Source organism: Etheostoma cragini, chromosome 20 (genome assembly GCF_013103735.1).
Source record: "Etheostoma cragini isolate CJK2018 chromosome 20, CSU_Ecrag_1.0, whole genome shotgun sequence".
Lineage (NCBI taxonomy): Eukaryota > Metazoa > Chordata > Actinopteri > Perciformes > Percidae > Etheostoma > Etheostoma cragini.
Window position 1 is genome coordinate 4714252 of NC_048426.1, and position 12700 is coordinate 4726951.

Consider the following 12700-nt stretch of genomic DNA (forward strand, 5'->3'; position numbering starts at 1 on the left):
AGGGTCATCCCAGAGGGCCAAAGCATGTGGAAACAGCAGCACTTTTTTAAGGGTAAAAATTTAGGCGAGAAAAACATACATTTTCAAGTGTTACTGAACAGGATATACAAGATAATGTTGCAGATAAATACAAGTCAAGTACACTAGTTTCAGAGACAAAGGAAAAGCTTAAAGTATTGGGTTTCTTTGCTTTAGTGCCAACCATTCTCTAAATTGCGCGTTTAGATTTCATCGTCAACATGCATTAACACGATTTCCATTGAGGCCTATTTAATATCACTTATATCGCCCATTACTAACATGAAGTAAGTAATTGCCATTAATTGTCCGTCTTCTGTCTTAAATTTGCAACAATTCTAAACGATCTGGTGGGGAGTCCAATAGAATATAGACCATTTATAGTCTTCATTCAACACGTTAGTCTAGAAATGATCTGGTTTTGTCATCTTCGCTCATTTGTCTCCTTTCTGTCTCCTCTCTTTGGTCCCCTCTTTTCTGCGCCTCCCTCTCGGTCTGCTCTGCAGTTTTGTTTATGAGACGGAGCACTTCAACGGGGTGGCTGAGTTGCTGGAGATCCTGGGGAGGTATGTGCAGACACACGGTTACCCTCCTGTGTTAGCGGATGCTTTTAGCCTGAGCAACCTCCATGAGATCAAAAAAAAAAGTGATGAAAACTTCAAAGCTGAGCGTTAAAATGAACCGATTTTTTTTTAAGGAGCCATGTCCGTTATTGGACTTGTAGATAAGAAATATTTAAATCATCTCGGCCCAGCCATCTTTTTATTCCATAAAGAAAGCCTGCGCTAACAGACAGTTTAGTCATCAGACTGCTCACAGAATATGCTTATATTTTTGATTAAAAAAAGTCTTGAGTTTTCTGAATTATTGTGTTCTAGCTCTTGAAAAATTTGTTAAAATCTGGTTGTCGAGGGCAACCGTTGCCCTCGACACTCGGTAGCTACACTGAGGTTGTTCAGAAGGAAGCCGAACAACACCCGGTCAATCGGATGAAGATTAACCGATGATAGTTCTGATAATGAATGTTTCCGTTCATGTAAGCGTGACTCACTTTTATAATTCCAGCAGCTTTGATCAATTGGCGAGGCTGTTATGTTTATGGATTATAATTATAATATTAGATATTATTATTACGAAGAGTTTTCACACTGTAGCTCTGTTTTAGGAGTTCACAGCGCCGCAGGAGCACAGAGTGAAAACCAGATAACGGAATATGAGGAGTTGTTTCTGAGTCTTATGCTACTTATTTTTTGGTGCCAAATATGGAAATTTAAAATGTAAGGTCACAGAGAGACTGAGACTAAATAGCAAACTAATCAGTTCTGGCTAAAACATAAAACCAAAACTCACATTTACAAAGTAATCCAAAATACCCCCCCAAAAAACCGGTTCATCGAGTTTTTTAGCTTGTCCATATGTCAAACGCTCTTTTTGAAACAATCCAGTGAATCAGAATGTAGACAAACCCTAGAGAAGGACTAGTAATTCCTAGTTACTTTGTTGTTGGGGAGTTTTAAAGAGGTGTCACATGTGTTCTCTGTGTCCCTGAAGGTGAGCTCTTTAGTTCTCCTCCAGGCTCCATCGGCCGTATAAACACTCTTCTTTCTGTCAGCTGCTCATTGATCTTCTACTTGCTTTCACAGGGTCACGATGAAACGCTTTCATGTGTTCATGTTGAATTTATGTTTATATTATCTCTCTCTCTGTCTCTCTCTGTCTCTCTCTCCCCTAGTATAATCAATGGTTTCGCTCTGCCGCTGAAAGCGGAGCATAAACAGTTTCTGGTCAAAGTGTTGATCCCCCTCCACACTGTCAGGAGTCTGTCCCTCTTCCACGCACAGGTAAAATGTGTTTTTTTTTTGTGTTGAAAGTTTCTTCTTCCTGGTGACTATCCTTGTATTTCTCACACAGCGGCCACAAAACTGCTAAAACCTCCTATAGATTTGGAGTTTTGGACACGCCGCTGGGGTACCGACACAGAAGCTACTCAATGTCCTGCTGTGGACGAGGGCAGCAGCTTAACGCGTTTTAGATTTATTTGGAATATTTTCCAGCGCTCCACCTTGCTGTCAGACAGCCCTTTACAACGGGGGTCTGAAGCCCTTATCTCTGCTCTCTTCAAAGCCACCAGCCTCCTTTGAACCAAACAGAACATGAGTACCGCTGCCTCCATCAGTTAGTCAATTAGTGTTATTGTGTGACTTTTTAAATGTTATTTCACCAAAGTCACAAAATATGAGAGCAGAGATAACAGCTTTGTGAAGGGCTGTTTGACAGCAAGGTAGAGCGCTGGAAATATTCCATAAATAATAGGAAAACCAAAGCATTGTGGCATTTGAGTTTCTGCTCAGTCAATAAATGGAAATCCGGTGCAGGAGTTTTTACGTATGTGTCATACTGCCATAAATGATGGTGTATCTGAGTTGCTGTTGTAAGCTAAGCTAAAGGGCTAAAGTGTGTTCTAACATGTCACTCCTCTCCCTGCAGTTGGCGTATTGCATTGTACAGTTCCTAGAGAAAGACCCAACATTAACAGAACCAGTAAGTATCCACTAATTCAACAGGAAGAGGCAGCTGCTGTTTGACTCTACTACTAATGTTAATAGTTGTAACACAGAGTCAATTGTTTTCTGTCAACTCCAGACGTTTCATTGCCAGCCAAAGTTGATTAATCAATTACTGCCATAGTAACTTTGCCTGTTACACTGTTGTCACTCCAGCTGATTAGTGGGGGTGCAGGTGGATCAGAAAGGGGGCAGACAGCGCCTCACTGAGGTGAAAGGAGGAGTTGAAGTGAAAACAAATAATTGGAGAGAAAAAAAACCCACTAAAGAATCGGTATGTCTCTTCCTCGTCCTCAGGTCATCAGAGGCTTACTGAAGTTTTGGCCAAAAACCTGCAGTCAAAAAGAGGTGAGGCGCATTTCTTAGAGCCTGAAGTGTAAGTGTAAGTGTAAGTGTGTGTGTGTGTGGGTACTAAGGTTGTCCTCCTGTTCTGCGGTGCAGGTAATGTTTCTAGGCGAGCTGGAGGAAATCCTGGACGTCATCGAACCAACACAGTTTGTCAAGATCCAGGAGCCGCTTTTCAAACAGATCTCCAGATGTGTCTCCAGCCCGCATTTCCAGGTCAGTGAGCGGCTGGTCTCGCTTTGCCTGACCTTCCTCAACAGCGCTGCGGAGAGGGGTCTGGCTCGTCCCCACAGCAATTCTTTAAAGCAAACACAATCGTCTTATATACAGTTCTGGTTCAAGAGGAACAAACGCTACTGCATATAAAAAACATATTCTGAAATTGAAGGGGAACATGTGAGTTAAAAACAGGATTCTTGATTTGTGCAGAGACACAGCTGAGTTGGTGTTGACTGCCGTGTTGGTCTCTTTTGTCCCAGGTTGCAGAGCGAGCTCTGTACTACTGGAACAACGAGTACATCATGAGTCTGATCGAGGAGAACTCCAGCGTCATCCTGCCCATCATGTTCGCCAGCCTCTACAGGATCTCCAAAGAGCACTGGAACCCGTGAGTGACGTTAAGATAAACTCTTCCCCCATGCTTTTATGTTCCCACACTAACTCATGTGGTGTCTGTGGCTTTCTGCTGATCAGCAGCATTATCAGCCGCTCATCTCGGTTTTTCCGGTTTTTCTCAAGATTGGGTTTCAGCCTCAAGTCCGCACGAAGATCACAACACTGTTTACTGTAAACAGAAAGCAAAAGTCTTTCAAAATAAAGCTACTTGAAACTGTGTACATGGTTCACATCCCAGTATTCATTGTAAAAAAAATAGGAAGTGAGCATAGACAGTTGTGATTTGATAAGAATGTTTTGAATTGTAATTCCCGCACTGGGGATCAATAAAAATGAAATTTAAATATTAAAAAAGACCTGTTCCTCTCACACCTGAAGCCAGCAAGAACTAGGGACACTGAGAGAAAGTACCACCAAAGGTGTGTGGGTTTTACTTTGATCTGAATGGCCAGGATCATTTACACTTCTATTATAAATTGACCATTTATCATTCTAATAAAGGGAATGCTGCAGCAATCTTGCTTCCTGTGTCCATGTTTCCAGCTCTAGTAAGTCAGGAAAGTTTGGGGAAAATCTGGAAAATGAAATGTATGATGTCATTTTCAATTCTTAAAAAACGATTAACACTGTTTTTAAAGAATAAACTCTTAGGTTGGCATCATCTAAATAATTTTTCCAAAACGTACAGTATATTTGTATATGCACTAGAGTGGACTGGACCTTTGTGAGGCATGTCAGCCTCAGAGTGGAGAAACTGGACACGTGATAAGGAAGCACACAAAGGAGCGCCAGGTCAAGTCTAACAACAATAAATATGGACACCAACTGATAAGGTTGGAAACACATATTCATAGTTAGATTACAATCTTATCACTAGGGTTGGCTAGCGTTTGGATTTCTTCCAGAAACCGGTGCTAAGACAATAAAATGGTGCCTGAACCCGTACTTTAAAAAAAACAAAAAAACAAAGAAGCACGATAGAACATACAGGGGTGGCACTTGAGAAAGGCTTGTGTATGGCTAAGGCCATATGGTCAAATTAAGAAGATTTAATAAAAAATATAATTTTAACTTATAACAATGACTTATTTCACCAGTACATTGGTGATGAGCGGCCGTGTAAGCCCCGGGTCTCGGCACCCGGTCCTACTTCTAACTCTGAGGGAACTAGGGAACAGGCATGGATGAGGAGACTTAACCACCAGCAGCCACTCATGGAGTTGTGTAAGGGGGGGGACGTCCCGTGTCTCCATCTGCATAAGATTGACACATGCATTGAGACAAATGACGTAGAAAAAGTGTGGACTTGATGACCAGGCTGGATTTGAACATCAATTAATAATAAATAGACAAATAAAAGAAATGAAACCCTGGAAGTTGCTCTATAAATGGACTAAAACTGTAAAGGTTTCTAGGCGCTGTAAAGCTGGATGTTGAACTGTGATCCCTCTGTGTGCTCCCTCCTCGCAGGGCCATCGTGGCGCTGGTGTACAACGTACTGAAGGCCTTCATGGAGATGAACAGTACCTTATTTGATGAACTCACAGCCACTTACAAGTCAGACCGCCAGCGGTGAGGAACTGCCCCACACACACAGCAGTCTTACTATCATCACACTCTACAGACAGCTGGGAGAGCAGTGACAGTTTTCGTAACAGCACTAGAAATATGATGAGTAGTGAAGTTAATATCTTTCAGACTCTCTCGCTGGGAAAGTCTTGACTACATAATAGTAAAGTTTGGTGTTTATTGGCCAATTAAGATTCAAAGTGCACTGACGTGTCTGATTAGTAGGGATGCACCTAAGCCACTTTATTCCCCTGATTACTCATTCAAAAATTGAAACTCATGAGACATAATTCAGTGTGCCAGTTTAAAAATCTGTAAATCCTACTGTGGAGCCCACGGGGATCTTATATGCCAAGTCTGAAAAGTGGCACAGAACCCCCAAAATTTAGAAAGAAATCATTTTCAGCCATGTTAGTTGGAGCGCCATTTTGATCCAGACTAAATATGTCAACATCTGCTGGGTGGATTGCCATGAACCTTTGCACAGACATTCGTGGTGCTCAGATGGGGAATCCTACTGACTTTGGACATCCTCTGACTTCTCCTCTAGCCCCACCATGAGGTTTCCATTTCTGATTTTGGGTGAAATATTTCCAGATTTATTAGATGGATTGCTAGTAAAATTGGTCTACACATTTACATTCTTTTACCTTTTCCAAAGGATGCATCATCAGGTCAAACATAATTTCTTTTTGACAAAATACCTGCAAAACTAATGACATTAGCCTTAAGGTGTGCTTTGTCCCAACACACTACACTGAGACGGTAAACATGGTAACCATTACACCTGGTCAACATCAGCATGTTAGCATTTAGCTCCCAGCTCTGCTGTGTCTGAGGTCAGCCCCACAGAGCTGCTAGCATGACTGCACTGTAGACTTTGTTCATGTCCATCAAAGAACTGTCAATTTAAGATGTTGGTAAGCTAGCTTCAAACAGGATGCACAGCTGGCTTGATCTCATCCACACTTGTTGCCTTTTTTCATGCATGTAATGAAGTACTGTACTCCTTTTTTTTTTTTTCTGACGTTATCAGACCCTCGTTAATCGATTACCAAGCGTTAACAGAGTCCCAGTTCACGGGGATGTGTTCAGTTGCATGTTAGAAACTCTGCAGGGGGCCCAAACTTTTGGAGATGCCAGTTTTTGTTATTTTGGAAGTGGAAATTGAATTTAATTCAATTTTATTTATAAAGCGCTAAATCACAACAACAGTTATCTCATTGCGCTTTTCATAAAAAAGAAAAGCTCTGTGATGTTATTTACAGAAACCCAACAGTTCCCACCAAGAACAAGCACTAGGCCACAGAGGCCAGGAAAAACTTCCTTTAAGAGGCAGAAACCTCGAGCAGAACCACGGCTCAGGGTTGGGGGGCATCTGATTCAACCGGTTGGACTGAGAGAAAAAGAGACAGACAGACAGAGAGAAACATGGAGAATTGAAGTAGAGTGTGTTGAGCAGGAACATGGAGGCAGCAGGTGACTCAAACCACAGATCCAGACTCCACAGCTCCAGAACCACCTGCAGGAAGCGATAGGAGGAGAGAAGGGAGGTTCAAGAGAGCACAAGACTCTGGGAAAGGGAAGAAGTTGAGTTAGTAACATGCGTTAATGGAATGAAGTTGCGTACAGATGGAGAGAAGGAAGAGAGAGAGGTGCATCATGGGAAGTCCCCCAGCAGTCTAGTTCTATAGCAGCGTAACTAAGGGATGGTTCAGTACTCTCCTGAACCATCTATGGTTATGAGTTTTCACTTCACCATACAAAACACTGTTGAACTGTTCATAAAACTAATTCACAAAATTCCGAACTACTAAACAAGAAGCAGCAAACGGTAGAGCCAGTGGTGCTTACGGTTGATTGGCACCGTGCTAAGTTTAGGGTGCTACGTTATTAATCCAGTTCATCAGTGGATAAACACAGACCTCCGGTACTGGAGACTTTCATCTGCAAACTTTACCTTAAAGTTACCAACGAACGCTAGCGGTAGCTAGCTAGCTTGGCTAAATCTTTCAAAACCAATCTAGTTGTAGTCTTGTGACGTGTGACCCTGCAAGATCCCCGGTCTTTACATCATATGACAGTCTTTAACATTAGATGGGAGCTGGGGTCAGACTGTAGACTGTTCATAGTCTTGTACTGGCCGGCGGGCTTCACACCAGACATATTGGAATCACTGAAGAAGTCAGAGATGTACGCGAGATTCCAAAGTTCGAAACCAGGAATATAATAAACCCTGGTCCTCCATGTTGTTTGTTGTTCCAGTGAGAAGAAGAAGGAGAAGGAGCGAGAAGAGCTCTGGAAGAAGTTGGGGGACTTGGAGCTGAAGCGGGGCCTTAGGAGCGACGGGATCATCCCAACTTAACGAAGACAGCGCCACGCTCCCCTCTGAACCCCCCTCCCCCCACTCCTCCTCTCCCCCCTGTGATTTCCCCTTCCCCTCCATCCTTACGCTGACCCCCCCCCCCCCCCCCCCCCCCCCCCCCCCCCCCCCCCCCCCCCCCCCCCCCCCCCCCCCCCACATCAGCCATGTCTGCCCAGAGCTCTGAGAAGTCCCCGATACAGGCCATCGTCTCTGGCCCCGCTGGTTTCTTAATGGTTTTTTTTTTTCTTATGTTTTTTTCCTCCTGTGTTTGTGCGACTTACTTTACAGTAGATTCATCACGTCTGTTTTCATTATTTCAACAGCACTGTAAATAATATTTTTTTCTTTTTTTCCCCCCTTAAGCTGATATTATTGCAAACGGAAAAACAAAACAATAATAATAAATAAAAAAAGGAAGAAAAAAATAGAAAATGAGAAAATGACTTGTGTGGGAGGGGGAATTTAACAAAAAAACAACTTATGGACTGTACGACGTGAGACAAACTCTTGAAAACAAAAAAAGAGGAGATTGGAACTCTTCTTCTCCAGTCCAGTCCCGTGTATCATTTTTATTTACCTGGTTCTCCTCTTTCTTTTCCTCTCGTTGCCTCCATCTTTCGGTTCACTCTCTCCTTCCTCTCTAATGGTGCATCTTTTCTGCCCCCGTGTGGGACATCCGGACTAATAATGGGTTCCCCACTCCCCCCGAGGTTCCTCTCTGGCCCCGCACAAATGTCTACAGGTTGGGGGGGGGGTGAACAAAACACATTTTAAAAACAACAACAGTGACTTCCTCTGTACACACTAACTGTATCCTCCTGAGTGCGTTTACATGCGTGTTCAGGAAAGACTTTAACTTTAATTTCCTTGCGGGAGTCATCCCAAAGGGACTGATAAAGCTAGGTCTAAGTCCAAGAGTTTATTGTACGGGTATTAAATCTTATATAATCAGTATGTTCATTTCTGTTGTTCAGTTTAGTATCTTTTTCATCCTCATACCTACATAATTAAGTCCCCCAAGATTTGTATCTACCATCTTATGATACTGAAAGAAGTTTAAAATCACACGATTTTGACCACAAACGCACCTTAAGCAGCGACTGGCAGAACCTCAGTGACGTTGCATTTCCTGTGGCTCCTTCAAAATAAAAGCCGCCATGTGTTTCAACACTTAAACGGGACCTAGCAGCAGCAGGTGAAGTTCAATTTTTGTTCGCTGTAGAAAAAAGCAACTCTGATGCACCTGATGGAATAATCAACCATAAAGTTATAGTAAATGCACTCGAGGCGGCCTCAGACACTGGCAATGGACACTACTATGGAGGTCATTACTGAATGTAAATACACTCAAGGGGTTCTGCATAAGAGCTTACTAGAAATCACGTTTCTTTGACCTTTGTGTAGGATTAGTTTTTCAACCTTTACTTTGGTGCCATCTGGTGGTCGTATCAACAATGACACGGAACAGCACACAGAAAGTTGGCGTGAGGGGAAAATACATATGCTGTGATCATTTACATGTTAACCAATATATAACCCAATAGATTTGTTTTGAATTCACAAATTATTTAGCCTGGAAGTCCAGACCCAGATCTGAAAGATTAAGGGTCTGGCTTTGAGTAATGAAAGTCGCCCAAATCGAGGGGGTGGTGGGGCACCAAGCGTGCATTTGAAAATCTCACTCCACACAATTGGATAACGCTACGACCAATCACAACAACGCACGGGGCGACCTATATCAGATACAGCGATGATATTGGTGCAGCTTTCCTTGGCCCTGCCTATATTAGATACAGCGATATGATTGGTGCAGCTTTCCTCTGGCCCTGCCTATATTAGATACAGCAATGTGATTGGTGCAGCTTTCCTCTGGCCCTGCTTATATTAGATACAGCGATGTGATTGGTGCAGCTCGCCTCTGGTCCTGCCTATATTAGATACACCGATGTGATTGGTGCAGCTCGCCTCTAGCCCTTCCTATATCAGATACACCGATGTGATTGGTGCAGCTCGTCTCTGGCCCGTCTATATCAGATACACCAATGTGATTGGTGCAGCTCGTCTCTGGCCCGCCTATATCAGATACACCAATGTGATTGGTGCAGCTCGCCTCTGGCCCGCCTATATCAGATATAGCGATGTGATTGGTGCAGCTTGGCTACCAGGGCATAGTTAATGAGCAGCATTACTTGATGCCAGAGAGACTCGCTGAGCTCATTCACATTGTGTCCCTGAGAACTCTGGGTTTCCAGGGTAGAAATGATTAATTTGATGACCCGTTCTACCACCAGTCTTCCACCCAGCTCCATGCCTGCATCACACCACCTTGGATACTTTGCAGTCAAGCGTCAATTCCTGTTTTGCTGTTGCTTGGTCAGTTTTGCCCCCAACGTCACCTTCCAGGCAGCTAACCTTAATCCTAAACATAATCATTGCCGCGCTGCCTGGAAAGAGACGGGGGGGAACACCAAACACCTGTTGCCTGTAAGAGATCACATTCTCAGTTATTTTGTCCTTTTTTGTCCTGGTGATAACTTGCTGGTGACTCCCACAGGGCTGGGATCCCGCTTCTTATGAACCACGATGTAAAGCGGGTGACTCCAGAACGCTCCGCATGTAAACGCACTCCATTCCCTTTGCTTCCTCCTACAATAATTGACTAGTTCTTATTCACTTGATTCTTTTTTCTTTTCGTTCTTTGACCTCTCCCTCCCTCCTTACCTGCCACACTGTTTCAGTCTGTTTCAGGAAGCAGCTTTAGTGAAAACTCTGAGTTGGTTAACCCTGAGATGAAGGAAACGGAAGGGGAGGTCAATCAGACCAGGGGGCGCAGGGGGTTAACTCCGGTCCGTTTCAGAAAGTGAGGTCTCTTAACCTCAGAGTCAGTTACTATGGTAACTCCAGCCCGTTTGCTCCAACGCGCTCTTTCATCTCCTCATTCATTCATTCAGTCAGTCAGTCTGTATCAGTCTCCTCCTTCTGACTCAGCACTCTTTCATCTCCTCATTCATTCATTCAGTCAGTCTGCATCAGTCTCCTCCTTCTGACTCAGCACTCTTTCATCTCCTCATTCATTCATTCATTCAGTCAGTCTGCATCAGTCTCCTCCTTCTGACTCAGCACTCTTTCATCTCCTCATTCATTCATTCAGTCAGTCTGTATCAGTCTCCTTCTGACTCAGCACTCTTTCATCTCCTCATTCATTCATTCAGTCAGTCTGTATCAGTCTCCTTCTGACTCAGCACTCTTTCATCTCCTCATTCAGTTCTGTATCCTACATAACCTTATGTGTCCTCATATCAGTACCATCATCAACATGGAACTCAGAATGGGAGAAGTAGGCCTCAGACTTTATATGTTCAAAACCATTTCACCAGTAATACCAGTGTATATCATACTTATGATTAAATATGATATACACATCATATTGGAACTTTCTCCCAAACTGATTCTTTGTCTTTTACCGCTGTTTTGCTTTTTACATATACATGTTCGAACTCGCTGTAAGTGCGCTGACCAGTTTGTGTGTGGTGAATGGTGAATCAAAAGCCTTTTCATTGTGGTTGTGCACGCGCTTAACTCTGATGCTGCGTTCAGGCAACCGGTAACTCGGGTTTTCACAAGCTTACCCGTGAAAGCGCCCTGGAGTGGCAGTCAAACCTGTAACTTACTACTGGTGAACTCGTACCGGACAGTTGTACTCCCAGTTACACACACACGCACGCACGCACACACAAAAACAACGATGGCGAACCCTGTTGATGCCGCAGACGCTGGTGATAACAGAGGGCAATGGAAAGAAATAGACATAAATAAGTAATGTAGAGTAATTCCTCACATTCTAATCAAATCAATACACATAGGATTGTGTACAACTACAGGTTCTGTTTATTAAATGAAGCCCAAAATATGTCGCTGACTAGAAATCGGTAGTATCAGCTAGCGCTAGCTAACGCCGTCGGTGGCTAGCTAACGCCAGCTAGGACGGTTTGTGGTGACTTTGCTAAAAGCGAGTTGATTCAACCTACTCGAATCGGGTGTTCTGGAACCAAAAACTCTGAGATTTTCATCTCAGGGTAAATCGACTCAGAGTCCAGACTTTGGTAAACCTCCTTCCTGAAACGGACCCCTGGTACCTGGGTACCAGTCTGGCACTGGTACCCTCTGGCCATAACGGGGACTTACCAATTAAAAAATAAAGTTGTGAAAAGACCCCTCCCCCCCGTTGACTTCACAGTATTATAACAAAAGACAACCCTGTACATTGTTATGAATGCAGTACACAGATAATCTCGTATCTTGTAGTAATTTAGCCTATGTTTTGCTAGGGAACTGGAGAGGAGCCTCCAATATATAAAGAGGTATTATGGAACAAGACTTCCTGGTATTTATGATAGTGTTTCCCCCTTTTTAGTCTTTCTTCTTTTTTTTCTGTCTCTCTCACTCCTCCCTCTTCTCTTTTTATCGCATTTTGAATATTTTGATGAAGTTTCTTTTGACCATTGGATATATTTTTTTTAGTTGGGGAGGCAGAGGGAGAGGGAGAGGATGAGGGTGGGGGTGAGGGTGGGGGCAGGTAGGCAGGGGTCAGACGGAGGGAGGGGGTGTAGCGCGGGAAGGCACGGGGCGGACCACTTGGCCCCGTTGGGAGTGTGACGGTGAACCTCCCCCCCCTCCCTCGCAGGATTAATGTGTGCTTTAGAACGGCCCGGATATAATATGGTTCAAAACCTGAAGAAAAAAAAAGATAAAAAAGGGGTTGGAGAAATACAAATGTTTAATTATTTTAAAAAATAAAGAGATATTAAATTAAACCTGTTTTGTGATAAAGCCCAGACGCTGGATTGCTTTATTTGCTTTATTTGTGTGTGTGTGTGTGTGTGCGCGTGTGTGCGTGTGTGTGCGTATGTGCGTTTCAAATTTGAAATAGTCTTTACTATGACTATTAAATGTAGGATGCTCATTAAGATTTTACGTGTACTACAAACTAATAACTGCAAATATGAATCATACAGTGTCACATAAATAGGCAGAACTTTGCCTTTGCTAAAATAATTGTGTAAATATTTGTCTTATTGTCAACAAATCCGATGAAAAACCAACAAGGTGTAGTCTGTCTCTCAGTACTTTGACTTCCTGTCCTGCCAGACTTCCTGTCTCTCAGCTCTAAGCCCATTGGCTATATATATATATATATATATATATATATATATATATATATATA

At 43.1% G+C, this 12700-nt stretch overlaps 2 protein-coding genes across 8 annotated transcripts in view; both read left to right on the forward strand.

Moving 5' to 3' along the window:
• Positions 1-8245, forward strand: part of ppp2r5eb (protein phosphatase 2, regulatory subunit B', epsilon) — a 48687-nt gene extending 40442 nt beyond the window's left edge. For all 7 annotated transcript variants that reach the window (XM_034858495.1, XM_034858498.1, XM_034858496.1 and 4 more), the window contains 9 exons: positions 525-584; positions 1751-1859; positions 2506-2559; positions 2880-2930; positions 3024-3143; positions 3407-3534; positions 5013-5114; positions 7377-7568; positions 7617-8245. In XM_034858495.1, the coding sequence (XP_034714386.1) occupies positions 525-584; positions 1751-1859; positions 2506-2559; positions 2880-2930; positions 3024-3143; positions 3407-3534; positions 5013-5114; positions 7377-7476 (724 nt within the window). In that variant the 3' untranslated portion in view covers positions 7477-7568; positions 7617-8245. The remainder of the gene's footprint in view (positions 1-524; positions 585-1750; positions 1860-2505; positions 2560-2879; positions 2931-3023; positions 3144-3406; positions 3535-5012; positions 5115-7376; positions 7569-7616) is intronic.
• Positions 1-12700, forward strand: part of galcb (galactosylceramidase b) — a 379778-nt gene that overhangs the window by 197731 nt on the left and 169347 nt on the right. The window lies entirely within an intron of this gene.